The following is a 22,493-nucleotide window of genomic DNA, read 5'->3' as shown; positions in this document are numbered from 1 at the left end:
TTTGTTGGCTCAAAGTTTCTCTAAACCTTTCCAGAGATTTAGGACACAAAAGCGTGTCCAACAATAACCTCTGATTTGGGAATAGAACTATGGTAACTGAGACCGGAGCCCAGAAGGTTGATCATGATACAACTCTTGGTAAGAGTAGCATGTCAAGGGGTGTCTAACTCCATTTCTACCCAAAGTAGACTGAGTTCCGAAGGACCTGGGTTGATTTCATGGTCCCTCGCCACGTGCTCTGGCTGGACTTCACAGATGGCCAGGCATCTGGCTGAGGTCTAGCCCCTGATAAGGTCTGAATACTCTGGAATCCCTAGGACAACCCCCAGACCCACTTCAATGCACAGGAACCTTTCCCATTACAACATGGGGCATGTTTTCTTGGAGCCACTTGGAACTCTACATACGTGTAGTAGGTATAGATCCCAACCCCCAAACATGACTTCAAAAATCCAACCTGATGCACAGTAAGGAGTCATGCATTGCGTACTTGCTCAGAGTGATCTAGCAGACTGCTCTGTGAACAGCGTTTTGAGTGAACATGGTAGCCTCATCCAAGATGGAAATCTAGTCCAAACATATTTCTCTAAAGGTCCACGGCATTTCAGTGCAGCCCAGATATACAACGTCATTATCACACGTGTGGTGATATGAGACTCTTCATTGAACAAACACTGAGGTCTCAGGTAGAGATAACCACTCACCAGGCTCCAGGGAGGAAAACTGGCCGCCATCTGCTGCCTGGCCATCCTTGCCGGCCATAGGTTGACATCCATTCCCGAGGTCTTGCTCTTCCTTTATAACCACAAACTGCAGAAGACAAAAGGGGGAGAGAGGATATTATTATACAATTCACAAATTATCTCAACATACATTAAATCAAAGTCTATGGCTTCATCTTGTTCAACCTATGGAAGGTGAAAGTTGGAAGAATGGCCTTGTGAAGTTTATCCCTCTGGCTAAAGATTCTATTTTCCATTGGGAACCTTCTGGTTATTTTCTATCAAAGCAACTAGGCACGACCCACATCTTTACTGAAGACTCCATTCTAATTCTAGAATCCCAACTTTTGGGTCATGGATCCCCGGGGACCACTGTTTTACTATGAGCAACACAAGAATCCGTAAGTATTCTAGGCATCACCCATAGTCCAGACAAATAATATCTCATATGTGTATGTGCTACAACTTTTCCAATACACATATGTGTTAATAAAATTCATCTAAACATGCTACCAAGTTCTGAGTAATTTTGAGTCCTTAGTAGGTACCGATAACTAATATAGTGCCACAACTATTTTGCAAGGGTCTACCAAATGCTTTCTCATAGTTGAACAGCTTAGGAATCAGAATTTTATTTTACTTTTTTATTTTTTTGAGACAGAGTCTCACTCTGTTGCCCAGGCTACAGTGCCGTGGCGTCAGCCTCACTCACAGCAACCTCAAACTCCTGGGCTCAAGCGATCCTCCTGCCTCAGCCTCCCGAGTAGCTGGGACTACAGGCACGTGCCACCATGCTCCGGCTAATTTTTTCTATATATATTTTCAGTTGTCCATATAATTTCTTTCTATTTTCAGTAGAGATGAGGTCTCGCTCTTGCTCAGGCTGGTCTCGAACTTCTCACCTCAAACGATCCTCCCGCCTCGGCCTCCCAGAGTGCTAGGACTACAGGCGTGAGCCACCGCGCCCGGCCAGGAACCAGAATTTTAAAATTGAGGTCCAAAAAACAACCACATTTAACAAAATGATTGCTTTGGGCATGATTTGTATTGTCCAAAATGGACTGGGCACTTCCACTGCAGGCTGACCAAAGGTCACTTGTGCTCACGTTAGATAGATTAGATATTAAAGTAGATCAATGATAAAAGGGAGGCAAAGGAGTGACCCTGGGCTCCGGGGCAAAGGATGGGGTTGGCTGCAGTCCTGCCCTGTCAATCAGTAACCGAGCAGAAGCACCACCCATGGTTTGGGCTGAACCTGTTCCATCGGTTCAGAAAAGGGGTCTCCACGGGAGGTGGCCCACGACTCCGAAGCGACAGGAGGAAAAGGGAGCAGAAAAGAATCTCTTTGCCCATGTTTTCCTTGGAGAAAAGTGCAAGAAGGGATGCCGGGTGCAGTCAATTAAGGGAGGTTGGAGGGATGTGGGTAAGGGAAGAGTGAATGCCATGAACACGTGTTTTCATTTTGTTATTTTCCACGACACTAATCACGCTTCATCTCCTCTTCATTAATGGTCTCCCTGCAGCCACACACTGCAAAAGGAACGCAGGACCTGCCGGTTAAGGGCACATTGCTCATTATTTGTGGCTCGAGTCAAAAGCCACCCCTCCGCACTGCAAATTTTCCATCCACGTGCCTCTCTGCCAGAAGAACATTCTGGGCTGAGATGGGGCGGGCAGCTGGTGCAGCCAGATTTGTTTCTGTAGCTGAGTCTCCTAGTTTGGGTGCTCAGCTCTCTCCCGCCCCCTCTGGTATCTGCAGCCACAGCTGGTGTGGACGACAGTTACGGTGGCTGTGGCTGGGGGCTAAGCAAGGCAGCCCCAGGCCCCCCAGCTCAGCTCTGGAATTGACAGAGACAGAAGCGATATTTGAGATCGTCTGATCCAAACTCCTTGCTGTAAACTGAAGAGGAAGCAGAGATCTGCAGAGGTTAAAGGACTGGCTGGAGATTAGACAGCCAATCAGTGGGAAGGTAGGGCTAGAACTCAGATTTCTTACTTTAATTCCACACTCGAGTTCAATCAAAAAATAAAGAAAGACTGAATGTCTATTACAGGCAGGGACAGATGATCAGCTGTTAATCAAAAGCACAGCTACCAGCCTGAGCAAGAGCAAGACCCCGTCTCTACTAAAAATAGAAAGAAATGATCTGGACAGCTAAAAATATATATATAGAAAAAAATTAGCCGGGCATGGTGGGGCATGACTGTAGTCCCAGCTACTCAGGAGGCTGAGGCAGGAGGATGGCTTGAGCCCAGGAGTTGGAGGTTGCTGTGAGCTAGGCTGATGCCACGGCACTCTAGCCCGGGTGACAGAGTGAGACTCTGTCTCAAAAAAAAAAAAAAAAACAGCACAGCAACAGGAAAGCTATTCTCTGGGAATGCACAGTGAGGTGGGGCAGGGGACAGGTGAAATGACATGGGAAGGACCCTAACATTGCCTCTGCCCCTCCAGAATCTCCCCCTAATAGCTCTTTCCTAAGGTTTCAATCCTCCAAGGATCTGCTATATATTCCAGCCTCTTCTACAATTTCCACCATAGATAATACCAAGAGCACACACTCAGTCAGTCAAGTTGACTCTAAGAGGTTTCTGGAAGTGGAAATTCCCTCGGTAGATTCCGGGGCGCTTGTGGGGGGGGGGTCTGTCCCAAGACTGCCCTCTAGTGTTCCCAGATGGGTTACTGAAGTGGGTGATCTGCGAAGCACCTTGAACTTCCCAATCCACTGTGCTTTCTGGAAAACATCTAGGGTTGTCAGGTCAAACGCCGGCCAGCCAGTTACATTTGCATTTCAACTTGAACTTGAAGTGTGAATGTGACTCGGTGTCTTGTCTTTTTATTTGCTAACTCTATTTTGCTACCGAAGTGCAGGGACTTAAAATGTCCACGAGAAAAGAAATATTCAGAACAGTAGAGACACAATCGTGGGTTTTTAAGACATCCATCTGAAAGGTACCAACTAAAAATTGGGAAACGCTTTTCACACGACACATCAAAATCTAAGTTATAGAAAGAATCGACATGATAGAAAAATTCCAAAATTTCTTGCACCATTATTTTATAGTGTTATTTTAACTCGTCTGATTCTCTTAGTTTAGGGCATAATTCCCTGCTCTGCCACTCGTGACCTCCCTAGCAACACCAGCTAGAAGCTATAACAGATGCTAGTTGTTCTGAACTCGGTACAAATGAGAAAAGATGAACTGGGGTTAATATCAAGCCAATTTCTTGCTTCATCTGCCTTGGTCGTATTACCCAAGGTTGGGGGCAAGGAGGCATTCCAGCCGCGCTGGTGGCAGGCCAGCCGCCACTCACATGCCCGCTTGGCTCCTCATACGGGTTCTTCGGATTTTTCAAGAGCAGCTTCTGAGTCCTGTGATAAAGCCAAAATATGAGACAATCTCCAACAAATCAAAACACTTGGCCCACTCAACAATGGGCAGGGACAACTAGTTTTGCTCCTGAAATTTAGGTACTTAAAATGTACAGGGGAAGGCTGGGCGCGGTGGCTCACGCCTGTCATCCCGGCACTCTGGGAGGCCGAGGCGGGAGGATCGCTCGAGGTCAGGAGTTCGAGACCAGCCTGAGCAAGAGCGAGACCCCGTCTCTACTAAAAATAGAAAGAAATTATCTGGCCAACTACAAATATATATAGAAAAAATTACCCGGGCATGGTGGCGCATGCCTGTAGTCCCAGCTACTTGGGAGGCTGAGGCAGGAGGATCACTTGAGCCCAGGAGTCTGAGGTTGCTGTGAGCGAGGCTGACGCCACGGCACTCTAGTCCAGGCAACAGAGTGAGACTGTCTCAAAAAACAAAAACAAAAAAAATGTGCGGGAGAGAAGAAATATGAAGACCACTAGGACCGTACCTTGAGGTGTTTAAGGCATTCTTTTCTGCAAAACTCAAAATACTTTCCAGATGCTGTTCCACTCTTTCCAAGGTTTTGTGTGTGTGTGTGTGTGTGTGTGTGTGTGTGCGTGGTGTGTGCATGCATGTGTGTTGGGAGGGCGAGCCGTGCATTCATGTACTCACAGATACCTCCTGAATACTCACTAGATCCCAGGCACCATCCTGGTACTGGGGACATAGCAATGGAAAAACAATGACAAACTTCCTACCTTAATAGACACACAAATTTCGGGGGGAGCGGAGGGGCTGTCTGTGGAAGTAACATTCTAGCAACTGTATGAGGAGGACTTTCTCAGCTCTGTTTGCAAGCGCAGCCCTTGGGGCTCGGAGCAGGCAATGACATACCCCAGGCACTGAGGGAAGTGCAGGGACAGGGTCACCATGACGCACAGCCTGGGCTCGCTCCACTACCCACTGCGACCTCCCACCCCCAGGGAAGTAGAGGCAGAAACAGAAGGAGTGGAAGACCCAGGCTAACACGGTCTCACAGCTACTAAGCCAGGAAATAGACTAGGTCTCTTGCTTCCAAATCCAGTTTTTGTTTGGTTTGGTTTGTTTTGTTTTTTGAGACAGAGTCTCACTCTGTTGCCCGGGCTAGAGTGCCGTGGCGTCAGCCTCGCTCACAGCAACCTCCAACTCCTGGGCTCAAGCGATCCTACTGCCTCAGCCTCCCGAGTAGCTGGGACTACAGGCATGCGCCACCATGCCCGGCTAATTTTTTTTCTATATAGATTTTTAGTTGTCCAGATAATTTCTTTCTATTTTTAGTAGAGATGGGATGTCGCTCTTGCTCAGGCTGGTCTCGAACCCCTGAGCTCAAACGATCCTCCCGCCTCTGCCTCCCAGAGTGCTAGGATTACAGGCGTGAGCCACCGCACCCGGCCTAGACTAGGAATTTTAACTTGATCTTGTCAGAATCGATCTACCTATGGTACAAATGTAGCCACACACACAGCTAACTCTGTACTTAGATTAACACAATTAATCTCACAATAACCCTTGAGATACATACTATTTTTGTCCCTATTTAAAGCAAAGGAAATTAACGAATGCTGAGGCCAGGGGACGTGCCGGATGTTATTTAGACACTGTGACCTGAACCTGTGCAATCTCATTCCAGGGCCCACGCTCTCAGCCACTACACGAGGATATAGCAGGATCTCACACAAGTGCATCTTGGCTGAGATGTTGAATTTTCCAGAATACAAGACGGCTGTCACTTGAGTGGCTGTGCAGTACCAGTAAATGTGGTTACATTTTTATCCACAGATGGTGGCAGGTATTTCGTACATTCCCAGAGAATCGGGACTAGTGAAGTGGGTCTTAGATTCTTCAGCCATGAAATGAGAAGAGTGAACCAGATAATTCCACAAAATCCTCTTCAGCCCCCAAATCTCCCGACTCACTGATTTTGCACGGCATACGCCCGTAACAGCACATGAAGTATTTTTCAATATTGGTGATAGCGGAGGATGCTGTCCTGCTTTCCAAGAAACTGGAAAATGAGCAGACACTGTGTTGCCTACCCCTTCACCCTAATGTAGTATTATTTTTTTAAAAAAAATTAAACATATAAATGTTATTGTTCTACAGCTTCCAACTGTTAACCTGAAATTATTGAAAACACAAAATCCAAATGACAGAAACTTCCTTCCAGGAAGATACTGATTAAAAAAAAAAAAAAAAAAAAGCTAATATTTTATGGGAAATCAACTCTTTTTTTTTTTTTTTTTGAGACAGAATATCACTCTGTCACCCGGGCTAGAGTGCCGTGGCGTCAGCCTCGCTCACAGCAACCTCAAACTCCTGGGCTCAACCGATCCTCCTGCCTCAGCCTCCCGAGTAGCTGGGACTACAGGCATGCGCCACCATGCCCGGCTAATTTTTCTATATATATTTTTAGCTGTCCAGATAATTTCTTTCTATTTTTAGTAGAGACTGGGTTCGCTCTTGCTCAGGCCGGTCTCGAGCTCCTGACCTGGAGCGATCCTCCCGCCTCGGCCTCCCAGAGTGCTAGGATGACAGGCGTGAGCCACCGCGCCCGGCCAGGAAATCAACTCAATGGAAGGCAGCCATGAAAAATTACAGCTCTGCAGGCTATGGGGAGGGGGACCCAGGATGCTAAAAGAAGAAAGCGCAATGCAAAAAAATGCACCTGTAAAGTGACAACCATGTACACTTAGCGCAGGTGTGTGGACAAAGACTGCAATGGGATAAGAAAAAACGCCGATGTTTTAGGGCAGTGAGATCCTGCGACATTTTTTTTTTTTTTTAACTTTTATCCCACTTTTTCAACGTAGTGCGTATGTAGAAGTTCATCTCAGGGAGGCAGGTGTCCCCCCCACGGAAGGGCTCAGAAAGAGGTTGACAGTCCCACGGAGAGGAAGGGTCACCTGTAGTAACGAGCCCCCCAGAGCCCCAGGAGGAGCAGCAGGACGAGAGCCACCACGCAGACGGCTACCACGGTGATGCTCCGCTGCCGTCCCAGGCCGGCGTGGCGCAGCTGCCACCACTTCAAGTCTCGGTGCTGACATCGCTCCCCGACGAAGCCAACCACACAGCTGTGACAACACACAAACAGAGGCCATCAGAGACGCCCGGCCAAACACATTTTCCAGATGCCATCTCCAGCCGTCTCTCACCCTGTGGGGGTTTCTAGACTCAGCCCTTTGGAAGCATCTAGAAAATCCACCGGGGGTCAGTGGGAAGCACGATGATGCACAAGTTCATGCAGCGTGGACTTCCCATTAGTCTGCTCGCCCTGGGATTGACGGGGGGGTTATTTGCATGCTGCCTCTCCGAGGCATTGCAGACCATTGATTGAAGATCGATTTCTGCTAGGCTAAAATCCCAAGGAGCCACCTTTGAAATGCAACACAAAGCAACTCTGCCCTAAGAGACAAGAAAATCTTGGAAACAAATCCTTGGCCAGATTGCAATGAGTATAGGTCGACGGAAAGAGAGATCTGAAGGCAGAGTCCCTCGTTGAAACCAGGCTATGAAAGAAGAATATATATAGTCCCTGCATAGGACACACGACCTCATCTATGGAGGAAACATATTTCCCTTTTTTAAAAAAAATTCTGGGCCGGGCGAGGTGGCTCATGCCTGAAATCCTAGCACTCTGGGAGGCCGAGGCGGGAGGATCGCTTGAGGTCAGGAGTTCAAAACCAGCCTGAGCAAGAGCAAGACCCCATCTCTACTAAAAATAGAAAGAATTTATATGGACAGCTAAAAATATATATAGAAAAAATTGGCCGGGAATGGTGACGCATGCCTGTAGTCCCAGCTACTCAGGAGGCTGAGGCAGGAGGATCGCTTGAGCCCAGGAGTTTGAGGTTGCTGTGAGCTAGGCTGACACCATGGCACTTTAGCCTGGGTGACAGAGCGAGACTCTGTCTCAAAAAAAAGAAAAAAAAATTGTCATCACTACTGGCCCAAGGGAAAAGGTCTCACTGGTGACATACATACACACATTTGCCTATTTTCTTCAAGGGGGGAAAACTACATGGAGGAAAAAGGAACATTCACCCACAAACACCCCGCTGTCTCATTTACTAAAATTATCAGTGACCAATTTACTGTGGAATCTTTTTAAACTCAATGAAACAAGGCTGCCATCTACTGGGAATAGGGGTTTCCAGAAACTACGGGGATTTCGGGTAAACATTTGTATTTTATAATATTGTTCTTTGCAAAGGTGCCCACTTTGAAAACATCCTCTTATTTATTTTCTTTTTGACGGCATAGTCTCATTTCTCAGATGAGGAAACCGAGGCTCAAGGAGTTAGTGGAAGGTCATGTTTGATTCCAATGGTTCTGTGGTTTCACAAAGCCTGTATTCTTTCTACTCCACTATGCTGCTTCCAAAAATGGTTTTATGCCCTATTTGCCTCTGAAAGCCTGTCTTTCTAGAACTGACCATGTAAGAAACAAATAGGATCTGAGTAGAGAAGCATGAAGGACCATCACTATTCCAGGATTCCCTGCATCCTGTTTTAATCCTAGCTGTCTTTGGTTCCAGCCATTTACTGTCAATGCCTAGCAGCCATTTTTCACCTGTTGGACATTGACAGGTCACACCACTGATCCGCTCAGAGATTTGGGGGCCTCGAGGAATATGTCAACCACACGGCCAAGAGTCCTGTCACCAGCCAAGTCGGGCTGTTCTCGCAGAGCCTCTCTGAGCCGTGTAAGACCCGGAATAGTCAGCCAGCATTTTACAAAACCCAAAACACTAGTTCTTTGGGTTATTATTAATAATTAGTCCTTCCGTTAAACTAAACAAAAAGATTCCCTGGTCAAAAAAGTTTGAGTTTCCATAGTCAAATAATTTCAAGATATTATGGACTGAATAAAGGCAAATAAGGTTTTTTAATGTGTGGTGGTAGACCAGGAATTAAGCGTTGAATATGACACATTTTTCAAAGTGCTTTAGCTACACAATCTGTTTTTCAGAAACAATTCACAGCACTGATATTGGGGGGTCTTGGCAGGACGACCTGCCCAAAAGGATGTTTGGCTCAAAGCCAGGACAAAATGAATGAAGACCCCCTGAGAATCTCCAAACCAGGAAAACTTTTTGTTTATTATTATTATTTTATTTTATTATTTTTTTTAGAGATGGGTTCTCACCCTGCCACCCAGGTTGGAGTGGCATCATCATAGCTCACTGCAACCTGGACGTCTGAACCTCAGGGATCTTCCTGCCTCAGGCTCCCGAGTAGCTGGGACTACAGGGGTGCACCACCATGCCCGAGTAATTTTTTTTTTCTTTTTGGATAATTTTTAAAATTATTTGTAGAGATAGTCTCACTGGGTTGCCCAGGCTGGTCTCGAACTGCTGGCCTCAAGCAATCCTCCTGCCTTGGCCTCCCAAAGTGCTAGGATTACAGGCGTGAGCCTCCACCCCTGGCTCCAAACCAGGAAACCTCGGAGGACTACCTTGGGCATGGGGACTTCCAGTTCTCACTTCCTCTGTGACCCTGGGGACAGCCTGGGGCTCCAAGGATCTGAGGGGAACGTCCACTGCCTTCAAGCAAAGAAGGAAGAGCTGGCTCTTTGGAAACCTGCTTGCAGCATGAAGAACACTGCACAGAATGGCGCCTGCCAGGAAGTGTTTCTAGTAAAAGTCCCACTGGTAATCGCTCCCTACAGACGTGTCACTATGGAATTAATAAAACATAAAGTGAGGCCATCAGGGCAGGAGGAGGGAAGGGTTGAATGCTTGATTAAATCACAGTTCTTATTAAACATGCAATTCAAAAACAAAGTTAGGATCCAGATGACTAGGAACTGTGATGATAGTTTAAATACTGCTTGAGATTAGAGGTCCTTACATTTGAGTGTTATTCTGCAATTTGTTATTTTGTAGCGACTCATGTTTAAAACATTATCGGGGAAATACGATATTTTCATCAGGATTTAATGACAGAAAGAAAAGCAGTGTGCTAAAGAGTTCATCAATCATTTAATGAACTGGTACTGTCAGAGCCAAATGAAAATATTGTACTAAACGCGATATGTAACCCTGTAGTGACCTTTATATTATGATGATGATTTTTATAATCTAAAGTATCGTGGAGGAAATCAACCACGATCTGATAAACCAGGACATTTGTTTTTGCAATTTCATTATTTGGGATGATTAGAAACAACAAACAGGCAAAAACAATTTGATTTTTAATGTTAAAATCAAGGATAACTATTGTAAATACTGGATTAAAAATTATAACATGTAAATAGGAACATCGAAACAGAATTCTACTAGAACTGAGTCATTTTTACTAGCATTCATGAGCATTTTCCACTATTTTTTGTCATTATGACATATTGATACTTTGTCAGGGAATGTAGCCTATTCTTCTAGTAATTCAGCCTCTATCTCTGCTCATGATTACTGCTAAAATCATAAAAGCCTTTAAGCTCACAGTACCAATTTGTGAGGATCAGAATACCTCCCTTGGGTATGGAAAACATTATCAACAGGTTAGGAGTCTAACCCTGGAAGCCCTATTTATTTTTTGCTATCAGTTGCCTCCTATTGCTTTGAAAATATGAACTTAATCAAAAGGAAAAGCTGATGCAGAATCAGCTATTGGTTTTTTTTGTTTTCTGGTTTTTTTCTTTTTTTTTTGAGACAGAGTCTTGCTCTGTTGCTCAGGCTAGAGTGCCGTGGCATCAGCCTAGCTCACAGCAACCTCCAACTCCTGGGCTCAAGCGATCCTCCTGCCTCAGCCTCCCGAGTAGCTGGGACTACAGGCATGCGCCACCATGCCCAGCTAATTCTTTTTTTGTATATATTTTTAGTTGTCCATATAATTTCTTTCTATTTTTAGTAGAGACGGGGTCTCGCTCTTGTTCAGGCTGGTCTCGAACTCCTGACCTCGAGCGATCCTCCCGCCTCGGCCTCCCAGAGTGCTAGGATTACAGGCGTGAGCCACCGCGCCCGGCCAAAAAAATATTTTTTTTTTTTTTGAAAAAAAAAATTGAAAAAAGTTTTGAAAAAAAATATTTTTGGACCCTGGCAAGAAATCCAGCGTGAACACGTACCTCACTTTGGTGGACCCAGAAACACATCACGGATATGCACACACATGACCTACAGCACGTTTGGCAGAAAATAAATCAATATTTTAAGGAAGTCTCCCACAAATCTAAATTTTATTTTCACAGAATGAGAAATTAAATTACTAGACTATACGATCAGTGACATCAAATTATTTAAGTAAAAGGGAAAATCGCCAATGGCTCGGATTTCTATTTACCACTGGTGGCTGGGGGTGGAGAGGTCCTGATACATACACCAAGAGGGTGCAGTGAAGCACACACAATTTATATGTGCATCTTTATATTTTGCCTAGAAAAAAACTAATGGCAGAAAAATATCCTGGGTACAAATTGTACATATGAGCTAGAAGTCACGGATGCATTGCAGTAGCAGAGCTCCATGCCATCAGAAAGACAGTCCGACTCACTTGCACGCATAGCTGTCCACGGCTTCTACATACATGCACACGCCATCGTGGAGGCAGTACCCATCGTGGGACGGGGGACACCCTGGGTAGCTATTTCGGACGGGGTAGTGACCATCTTCCCTGAGGTCAGAGGGTGCAGTAGAGTCTAGAAGAATCCAAGACATTCCTTTTATTTTCTGAAGTGGTTAGGGTCTTTCAGGCACGAACATCAGGAACTAATTTCTGTGAACAATTTATAAAGTTTTTTAGTGACAGTAGAAGTCCCAGCAGTGACGACAGGGTCACTCTCCAAGATAGACCTTAAGTCGGCGTCCCTTAGGCTGGGTATTATCTGATACCAAGTGTGCTGGGGGCAGGTAAGAGAAGGGCTGATCCTAAAACACTGCATGAATTCAGAATCACTGATCTCATTGTAAAAACAAATCTGTCACCACCCATGTGAAGTGACAGCTAGCTTTGGGTCTCGCTGAGCAACTGGTATCTCTTCGTGGCTTAAAGCTACCCACCAGTACACAGTCTGATGCCTACAATATCCTGGGAGTCTCAGAAATTTCTCCCACGAGATGCTTTCTTCTAAACACTGTTAAAATATTTAACTTTCAGGGCAGCCCTCGAGGACAAGATTGTAGCAACGGTGACAGGGAGGAACTATTTCCCTAACAGAGGGAATGCCAAAGCAGTGAGGTCTCTCTTATTGAAAGGCTCGCTGCTCCTTGAAAGCAAAACATCAGGGTGTGTAGCTGACTGTAGAAATATGGGCAGTGTTTTGACATCTTTAAGAAGAGCAAATTATGGGAGAAAAATAATGTGCTAAAAAGAAAGACTAAGCAAGCACAGAATTTTTCTCTCTTAGGAGGTTTTCTGCCTGCAGAGCTAAGAGGCAAACAGCTGCCAGTGGGGATAATTCTACCATTTTGGAGAGAAGGTTCAGGAAACAGGAGTGAACCACTATGAACTTTTGAAAAGAAAGACAAGAGAGCCAGAGTTCTAATTCAGATAAAGAAATACTGACTTCTTAATGTTTTCAAATCCTTGAGAGTGATTTAAAATGCTGAGTCTAGACATCCTCATGGACCTGCCCAGCCCTGCAAAATTCATCCAACAGCCCCAGAAAGCAGCCCCTAGAAATTGCAAGATTAGTTGCACAGGTAAAAAGAAACACTTGTGTTCCCACCTTTATTAAACGGTGAGTCATAAAACGCGATTGATTAGAGATGCTGGTTACATTAAGACAACTTGCACCATTTTGAATTCTCAAGCCAGCATCATCCCCATCGGGAAACCCAGCTCTCCAGCCTGGTTGAAGTGAATGGCTTTTTCTAGAATCTCTAAGACAAATGCATGGGGGTGCAGAATTTCCCTGAGCCCTCCCCTTGCTGGAGCCCACCCACCCACCTACCGGGGCAGGGCAGTCCGGGTGCAGATGGGAGCCCGGCACACGTGCAGGTATAGCCTCCCTCCGTGTTCGTGCAACTGGCGTTTGCCCCACAGCGGTGTGTCCCCAGATGGCACTCGTCAACGTCTGTTAGGAAAGTCAGAGCAGGGAAGAGAAAAGCGGGGTGCAGAGGAAGAAAGTGGGTTATGCAATTGGAAACTCCAACCCTCTGGAAGAGGAGCATCTTCAGCTTCTGTCCCGGTGCATGTTCTCGGAGCCCCGTGGGTTTTTAGCTTTAAAAAGACCATCGTGAATGTTCGACAGAGAAATAAACTGGGTCCCTTGCTGCATGCCCACGCAGGTATCCTAAGCTTCCAACGGAAGGCTGGAAGTTTTCCTCCTACTTGCAAGGAAAGGAGATGTCCCCAAGTTGGAGGCTGGTTAACTACCTCTAGGCAAACATTCATTAGTTCAGACCCTAAAGGTTCATGCTTGGTGGAGAAAAAAAAGAAAGAAAAAAAAAAGAAAAGTAAAGAAAAAAGATTCATGCTTATCTTTTTCGAATAGGCGCCCAGCATAGGCATATGTGTTATATCAAACACAACAGTCTTGCTTTTTTGACATCAATATGAACTACGACGTAAATAAGTCATCCTTTCTTCCCCAACCACCCACCTACCTTTTTCTTTCTCAACTACAACCACCCTAACATCTAGGTTCCTTCTTCCTCGCAATTTTATGTCACTGCCAAAGGAACAGCCTTACTATACATTCCTGGATCTCATGTTTCCTCTATTCCAAACCTAAACACCACAGCCAGATAACTCTCCCTGCCCCGCCATGAGGATAAATCCATGGCTCCTGCTGCCCAGAGCTGCACCATCCAATATGGCGGCCGTTGCCAAGTGGGTCTTGAGCACCTGAAATGCATCTAGTCCACACTGAGACGTCCTGTCAGGGTAAAACACACACCAGATTTTAAAGACTTACTACCAAAATGAAAAAGAATATAAAAATCTCGATTTTTATATTGATTGCATATTAAAATGTTAATATTTTGGATATGGTGGGATAAATAAAAACATAGTATTAAATTAATCTCACCTGTTTCTCTCTTTTTTTTTTTTTTTGTGATGTGGTGACTAGAAAATTTAGGACAGCTCTGTCTTAGAGAAAAGTAAAACCCAATAAAACCTGACCCTCAGATTTCAGTCTTCCACGAGTGTAACCCAACCTGTCTGTTACAGATTGAATTGTATCCTCTCAAATTCCTATGCTGAAGCCCTGACTCCCAATGAGACTGTACTTGGAGATGGGATCTATCAGGAGGTAAGTAGGTTAAATGGAGGCATAAGGGTGAGGCCCTAATCCAACAGGATTGCTGTCCTTAAGAGAAGAGGAAAAAGCCAGGCACGGTGGCCGATGAAGCCCTCACCACGTTGAATCACCACCCCGATTGAAGTGGCCTGAGGACCCTGCCAGCCAGGCGGGCAGGGTCATGTCACCCCGTCGCCTGTTTGATTCTGGAAGAAGGCGGGTTGCTAACACAGGGAGAACCCAGAGCCTAACGAGTTTAAACACCCGAGAAAGGATACCGCCCTTTCTCTTCAAAGGAAATTAAACATGAAGCCTGTCTGTCTAAATTACCTACGAGTCTGCTTCATTGGAGCGGTGACATTTTCCTGACCGACAGCCAAGTATGTGCTTAAAAGAGCATTTATGGATGTCTGGGGACTGCACAGAACCGATCTGATACGGGTCTGATTTGAATCAGCCAGATCCAGAAAACTGATAGTTAGGATTGGCATTTCATCTTTCACCTTAAATGTGGGCAAAAGCAGGATCGTTTGAGTTTCTTCCTCCCTGGGAAAAGATTTTAACGTTTTCAGAAGAAGGAAAAGAAAACACTGAAAGAGAAATTTTAAAGCCGTGTAAAACTTCAGGTAACCACTTCCCTACGGCCTCGGATGGGCTCAGGCGGGTCTTCACTTGCACGGTGACATTGGTGACACGTGGGAAGACATGAGACATCCGTGACTCGGGCTCTCCAACCGACCCACCACATCCAGCCCTTGGCAGAGGATGGTGCTTACGAAAGAGGTTTTAATCATTCTTCACTTGTATCCAAATGTCAGTGGCTTGACACTCCCACCGATTGAACTTATCAAGAAACACCTGGGGGCCAGGCGTGGTGGCTCACGCCTGTCATCCCAGCACTCTGGGAGGCCGAGGCGGGAGGATCACTCAAGGTCAGGAGTTCAAGACCAGCCTGAGCAAGAGTGAGACCCCGTCTCTACTAAAAAAATAGAAAGAAATTAGCTGGACAGCTAAAAATATATATAGAAAAATTAGCCAGGCATGGTGGCGCATGCCTGTAGTCCCAGCTACTCGGGAGGCTGAGGCAGGAGGATCGCTTGAGCCCAGGAGTTGGAGGTTGCTGTGAGCGAGGCTGACGCCACGGCACTCTAGCCTGGGCAATAGAGTGAGACTCTGTCTGAAAAAAAAAAAAAAAAAGAAAGAAACACCCGAGGAGCCTGGCACAGAGCACACCTCCTTTGCTCTGTGCACACGGTAGTAACTTCCAGCAAACCCATGCTGGCTCTAGCATTCACCATAACTCACTTGCCAGATTCAGTGACAAAGAAATGCTGTCCAGCTCCCCCCACGATGGCTCAAGGTATGGAATATTGATAAGGCACAGGTGTCTCCGGAACCCCAGAGAGAGAATGACAAAGGCAGCAGAGGAAGGGACTTGAAGCTGACCACGGCAGGAAGAGCACAAGGGCGTGCACTTGACTTTCACCAAGAACAGAACTATGTCAGTTGGAGCAGGCTGCACAACCCCTCTTTCAGTCTTGACACGTGCGTCACCCCAGTTAGATCCTGTCTTCTCTTGATCCACCACACCCGCAGTGTTTCCTGATTTCTGAGGCCTGCCTGCACCCCCATTCCCGGGCTCGTGTGCCCTCTTACCGAGACAGTGAACCCCATCTCCTTGGTAGCCTTCCGAACACTGGCAGACGTAGCCACCTTTGGTGTTGATGCACTTGGAGGAGGCGGGAGGGCACACTGGGACGCCCAGCTCACATTCATCTATGTCTGTGGGCAAAAGTATGAACTGGTGAAATATTTAGGCAATCCTGGTATAAATGGGAACAGCAGGAGAGAAGAAACATCATCTTGTTGTTCCATCACTCGGCGCTTTGCAGGCACTGTTTGCAAACATAATGCAAACCCTGCGTCTTGGGTGCAAAGTTCACTCTGGAATCAACTTTCACAGCGTCCCCCCCCTACCTGACTCGCTCAGCGTGTGCAAATAAATCGCTTTGTGCCAGATTTTCAGACCCTAAGGACTGAGATTTTTCTTTCCAGGAATCGCTAACTTATAATTTTGAGGCTATCCATAAAAAATAGGAACCATGGAGTATTACTCAGCTATAAGAAATAATGGTGATTTAGAGTCTCTTTTGTTCTCCTGGAGAGAGTTGGAGCCCATTCTACTAAGTGAAGTATCCCAAGAATGGAAAAATAAGCACCACATGTACTCACTGGCAAATTGGTTTCCCTGATTATCACCTAAGTGCACATTTGGAATAACACCAATTGGGTGTCGGGCAGATGTGGGGGGTGGGGGAGGGGATGGGTGTATACCTACAGGATGAGTGCGATGTGCACTGTCTGGGGAATGAACATGCCTGAAGCTCTGACTCGGGGGGATGAGGGGGGCATGGGCAATATACATAACCTGAACTTTTGTACCCCCATAATAAGCTGAAATAAAAAAAAATAGGAACCTATCCATCGCAATCTATTTATTTGACTCACAGTCAGGACCTAAGCTTTGGGGAGTCGGGGGAAAGTTGTATTTTTATTGGAATTAGCAAATTCATAAATTTGACTTGAGTTCAAATTCACGCCTCTGAAGCTAACTATAAATTCTTCCCCTTAATGTCAACTGCATATATTGTATACTCTTACTATAAACTCAGTGTATTATATGTTTATCCTCTAAGTAAATATATTTATGTCTCATATTTCCTGTGCAAGTCATCTGGTTTTTTTTTAAGCTAACACGAAATAATTTATTCAAACCTGCTGATTATTATACAGATGCTTCTAGAGATTCTGAGTCCGTAAGAGCAGGAAGAATGTTTCTGCTTCACTGTTGTCTAAATATGTGGGTTTTGGCCTTTGCTCTTACCAGAGCATAGTGTTCCATCCCCTGCAAAGCCTTTCAAACATTGACACGTGGCATCCTCTCCCTCTGAAACACACCAGGCATGCACGCTGCAGCCAGCCGGGGCACAGGCATCTCGGTCTGCAAACAGTGAGAACCGCAAGCGATCATTTCCAGACCGTAGAGGAGAAAATCTAACGTTTTGGATTCTACAGAACAGTCGAGCACTCCCTTTCCCAAGTTCTGACACAGGTTAATCTCCAGATAGAAATACTTTGCTGACCTATCAGCTATGTCTACAGGAAAAGATCCATAAGCCATGTGTTTTCTGTTTGCATGCTCTTAATAAATTATTAAAGAACTATCTGGTATTCAAAGAGCCCTGTGTGAACTGACTTACCGTTTTCTAAAAGCATTTGCAAATTTGAACAATCAAATTGTTACAAGTAAATAGATTCATCTTTCAAAAGGTTTATTGCTTATTTGAATATTCCCAGGCCGGGCGCGGTGGCTCATGCCTGTAATCCCAGTACTCTGGGAGGCCGAGGCGGGAGGATCGCTCGAGGTCAGGAGTTCGAGACCAGCCTGAGCAAGAGCGAGACCCTGTCTCTACTAAAAAGAGAAAGAAATGATCTGGACAGCTAAAAATATATATAGAAAAAATTAGCCGGGCATGGTGGCGCATGCCTGCAGTCCCAGCTACTCAGGAGGCCGAGGCAGGAGGATCGCTTGAGCCCAGGAGTTTGAGGTTGCTGTGAGCGAGGCTGACGCCACGGCACTCTAGCCCGGGCAACAGAGTGAGAGTCTGTCTCAAAAAAACAAAAGAAAAGAAAATTCCCAACCATTTTGACATACAAATGGAGTCAATCCATTCTTATCCCCCAAAGCCTAATATATACCAAGCAGATCTGTGCACCAACACAGCAAGGAGATTCAATCATAAAAAGATTTCTTGTCAATTTACTAATATCATATATAATAGCCTATGTATGTCACGGTGTGTGTTTATTATTAAGATTGCTGCAGTGACTTGCAAACCTCGGGGCGCTTTTTACAAAGTCACGAACCGTACGAGTTAATGCCATAAATGGATCATTTCATTTCATACTCCACTGAGACGCGGATGCCCCAGGGAACAGAGTTGCATGTTGAGCCATCAACACGAGCAAGATTTTTTCCCTCGCTTTAGCTACTTACGTATGTAATCACTCGCTAAATGCCACCCCCGACACACATTTTTTTTTTTTTTTGGAGTTGAGAGGATCTGACATACCACAAGCAGATATAAACCCTCATCTGTCTACTCACTGGTAAATTTGCTCATCTGAGTAAAGAAGAGATAAAAGAAGTTTTCCAAACTTGCCCATAAATTAAAGAAGGTTAAATGATCTAAGCAGGGATTCAGGTTGTCATGTGAATGCAGACATTGGGTAATTGCATTTGATTTGCTTAGCTATCGGAGCGAAAAGATTCCTCTTGCGGGAACACATACCTTTCCTGCTGGCTTGGTCATCTCCGGTCACTCGTGACTCTCAGATAAGTTCAGACCAAGTCAATTATCCATTTGATTCAGGATTTATTTGGAAGACTAGCTCCCAAATGAAACATCTGCTCAGAGTGTAGAGTGGACGGTCTCCAATTACCCAAGACATTTCAAATCATTTGCAGAATTATCTTAAATTAGAATAGGATTCAGGATCTAGCCGGTAATTTGTGAAGTCCCAGGGAGTTGTGCATAATGCAAAACAATGGTTATGCAGCTGTAGGAGGGACGGGCTAGAGCCCAGGTTCCTTCTGCTACAAACCAACTCTGGAAGGAGCTCCTGCCTCAAGCTCCTCCTCCCTAAAATATGGTTGGCAACTCCTGCCACGTCTATTTCCCACAATGGTTGTAAGGACTAGAAGAAAAGGTGATTTAAAAAAAAAAAAATGCTTTGATCAAGAATTTTTAAATATTATACATATTTAAATAAGGATGATAAAGAAGAAAGATATCATGACAATCTGAGTAAGAATTAACCTCATCACACTAGAAGAGATTCCAACAGGCCTTGTTAGTAAAATGAAGTTTTCAAGTTTGGGGTGTGGGTTTTTTGTGTTTTTTTTAGCTTTTTTTTTTTTTTTTTAGCCGCAGATGTTTTGTTAAAATAAAATGTTACTCAGTAATATAAACAAATAAAATGTTTCAAAATCAAGGGCAGGGACCTTGAGTACAGGGGTGGGGTTTGCAGAGCTGAGCTTAAGCCCAGTTTGAAAACCCCTGGCTCAGGAGTGAATATAAAATAAAAGACTTAGGTTCTGGCCAGGCGAGGTGGCTCGCACCTGTAATCCTAGCACTCTGGGAGGCCGAGGCGGGAGGATCGCTCGAGGTCAGGAGTTTGAGACCAGCCTGAGCAAGAGCGAGACCCCTGTCTCTACTAAAAAAATATAGAAATTATCTGGCCAACTAAAAATATATATAGAAAAATTAGCCGGGCATGGTGGCGCATGCCTGTAGTCCCAGCTACTCGGGGGGCTGAGGCAGGAGGATCGCTTGAGCCCAGGAGTTTGAGGTTGCTGTGAGCTAGGCTGACGCCACGGCACTCACTCTAGCCCAGGCAACAAAGCGAGACTCTGTCTCAAAAAAAAAAAAAAAAAAGACTTATATTCCCTAAAGTGGTTACATACTGAGAAACTTATTTGGCATTTTGGTGATAAATGTGCAAAATAGAAGAAAAGAATTCTAATACTTGTTGTTCATGGACTTGCAGCTGCAGTTGAAGCAACTGAGCTGTATTTGCTTATCAATTACTATCAACTTTTCATACTAATGAAGTCCAGCCAGGTGGGCCACATCCCGAGAACACTAGGTATGCACGAGGGCACACGAGTCTGTCCTGCCCAGTCTTTCACCTTTGTTCCCAATTCACAGTTCTGAAAAGAACACTCGGTCCAAAGACTGAACACGTGCAGTTCACGTGCAGTCTAACACTAGCCCTCTCTCAGGTGTGCCATTAGGGAGACAGGGACCTGTCCAAGGTTTGGCTTCATTAGCCTCGTGTAGCTTTAGCCACCATGAAGTTCGAGAGAGAATTCGGAATTTCTCAGTGGCAGAATGGAAACTGCTGGAACTAAAGCTGTATCGGAAAACTAGTTATTCATACCTGACACCATGATCTCGGCAACCAGCGTGTACTGAACTTCTGTCACGTTGTCTTCTGACACTCTAGTCTCGGAGACGGTGCCCAGCGGTGTCACTTGGTTCCTTACGTCAGCTATGCCACCTGGTGAAGGTCAACAGATGCAATTCATTGAGCTTTTCCGTTTCCAGGAAACTTTGGTTTAATTTCTATTGACGGCTATGCATTGGTTGTGAGTTCAGACTCATTCTTACAGGGAGAGGATTCAGGGACAGTGGCAGGGTTTTGATGACTTAGAAAAACCTCACCCCAATACCCAGAGCACTTGATGGCCTCGGGCTCAGGGAGCCGGAGGGGAAGAGAGATGGGGCTCTTTTAGGCATTCGCACAAAACAAGAGTAAAATACCAAAATCTTTAGAAATATAATCAGCTCATCATCACAGCCCACCATTAAGTGAGGACAAAAGAGTGCGATGCTCTCCCCAACTTGCCTTCCCTAACTCTCCTCCTCTATGCTGCTTTCACGCTTATTTCAGCCTGACTTTCCCTGCATTCTAGCGTATAAAAGGGCATAAACAGACCATAATTTAATGCAGACGTAAGATCCAGGGACTCTCCGCCTTCCACTCCCAGAACACCCAGATCACGGGAGAAAGAGGTTCCCTAAGACAGCAGGACTCTAAAGTGTACCCCACGGACCCCTGGGATCCCACTGCCCCGAACTATAGGTCCAAATTCTTTTCGAAATAAGACTGCAATGTTATTTCCCTCTTTCCACTGTCTTCACATTCACCCCCTTGCGGCAAAAGCAAAGGTGGCTGCAACTGCTGGTGCCTTAGCAGTTTGCTGTCACCAAGGCAGTGACAGCAAACTCTACCGGCAACTGTACTCTTCACTACTGTACACTCACACTATAAAAAAAAAAAAAAAAATCAGTTTCACAAGAAGATCATGATAAAGCAATAAGAGTTACTAGTTTTTAAACTTCTCCACCATTGACTACATGGCTTTTTATTTTTTTATTTATTTTGCTGCCCGGGCTAGAGTGAGTGCCATGGCATCAGCCTCACTCACAGCAACCTCCAACTCCTGGGCTCAAGCGATCCTCCTGCCTCAGCCTCCCGAGTAGCTGGGACTACAGGCATGCGCCACCATGCCCGACTAATTTTTTCTATATAGATTTTTAGTTGGCCAGATAATTTCTTTCTATTTTTAGTAGCGACAGGGTCTCGCTCTTGCTCAGGCTGGTCTCGAACTCCTGACCTCGAGCGATCCTCCCGCCTGGGCCTCCCAGAGTGCTAGGGTTACAGGCGTGAGCCACCGCACCCAGCCCAAAGTCCTTGTCTTAAAAAAGCTTAACATCTACACAGATTAGGGAAAATTGCAAATCCCCTCTGCACCCCCCTTCCCCAGCCCACCAGCAAAAAATTAAAATAGTCACAGATTCCAGCCAAGGAAAGACCGCGTAACACCTCCAGCGTACCTGGTTTTGCCAGGGGATGAACCACAACTAGTGACGAGGGCTTCAGCATGCTGCCGCGGAGACGCACCCTGTTTCTGCCAGTCCTCTTGTTCAACCTTATTACCGATGGCAGGGCCCAATCCGAGAGCCACACATGATCCCCAAACACAGCGATGGCAAAGGGGTGACCTGGAAACAACTCAGATCCGTTAATACACCTTCCCGGTCTTTGTGACGACCATTCACAAAAGCACGAGGCTTGAAACTCACACGCTACACTGTACTAAACCAATTCTGCACCACGGCGGCTCAGCAAGGTACACGCCATTGACCTACATTCCCATCAAGGAGAACCCACGTGACGAGGGAACCGCATTCTGGAACGGGAACCTGGTGGGATGACATCAGAGCAAAGCCCATCGTCACCCAGCATGTGGAGAGTGGGACAACGTGGGTGGGAATTTTCTGGGTTCACGACATCTGCCACTATTTATAGGCCAAACTTGAGTAAGTTATTTTACTGCTGTTTTGACTCAGGTTCCTTGTCTTTGGAATGACAGTAATCAACAGTAGACCAAATGCACAGGTTGTTGTAAGAAGTTTTTTTTAAATTTGTGGTCATTGAATAAGTCTCCCAAATTCCTGTCTCCACCAGCTCATTTCTCTGCATTAGTCCCCACCTCCTTTCCTCTCTCTCCACCTATTTATTTTTATTTAGTTATTTTTTTTTTTTTTGAGACAGAATCTCACT

The 22,493-nt window shown here is 45.5% G+C and overlaps 1 protein-coding gene across 2 annotated transcripts in view; it reads right to left on the bottom strand.

Moving 5' to 3' along the window:
- The window catches only part of EGF (epidermal growth factor), a 55,787-nt gene that overhangs the window by 1,325 nt on the left and 31,969 nt on the right, over positions 1-22,493 (bottom strand). The window contains exons 14-22 of one of the 2 annotated variants that reach the window (XM_045537479.1): positions 21,764-21,931; positions 20,304-20,423; positions 17,185-17,301; positions 15,957-16,082; positions 13,008-13,130; positions 11,609-11,753; positions 7,025-7,192; positions 3,976-4,093; positions 705-810 (exon numbers count right to left, since the gene is read on the bottom strand). In XM_045537479.1, coding sequence (XP_045393435.1) covers positions 705-810; positions 3,976-4,093; positions 7,025-7,192; positions 11,609-11,753; positions 13,008-13,130; positions 15,957-16,082; positions 17,185-17,301; positions 20,304-20,423; positions 21,764-21,931 — 1,191 coding nt within the window. The remainder of the gene's footprint in view (positions 1-704; positions 811-3,975; positions 4,094-7,024; positions 7,193-11,608; positions 11,754-13,007; positions 13,131-15,956; positions 16,083-17,184; positions 17,302-20,303; positions 20,424-21,763; positions 21,932-22,493) is intronic. The other variant, XM_045537480.1, reaches the window with a different exon arrangement.

Source organism: Lemur catta, chromosome 26, assembly GCF_020740605.2.
Source record: "Lemur catta isolate mLemCat1 chromosome 26, mLemCat1.pri, whole genome shotgun sequence".
Classification (NCBI taxonomy): domain Eukaryota; kingdom Metazoa; phylum Chordata; class Mammalia; order Primates; family Lemuridae; genus Lemur; species Lemur catta.
This window is presented reverse-complemented; position numbering and strand designations above follow the sequence as displayed.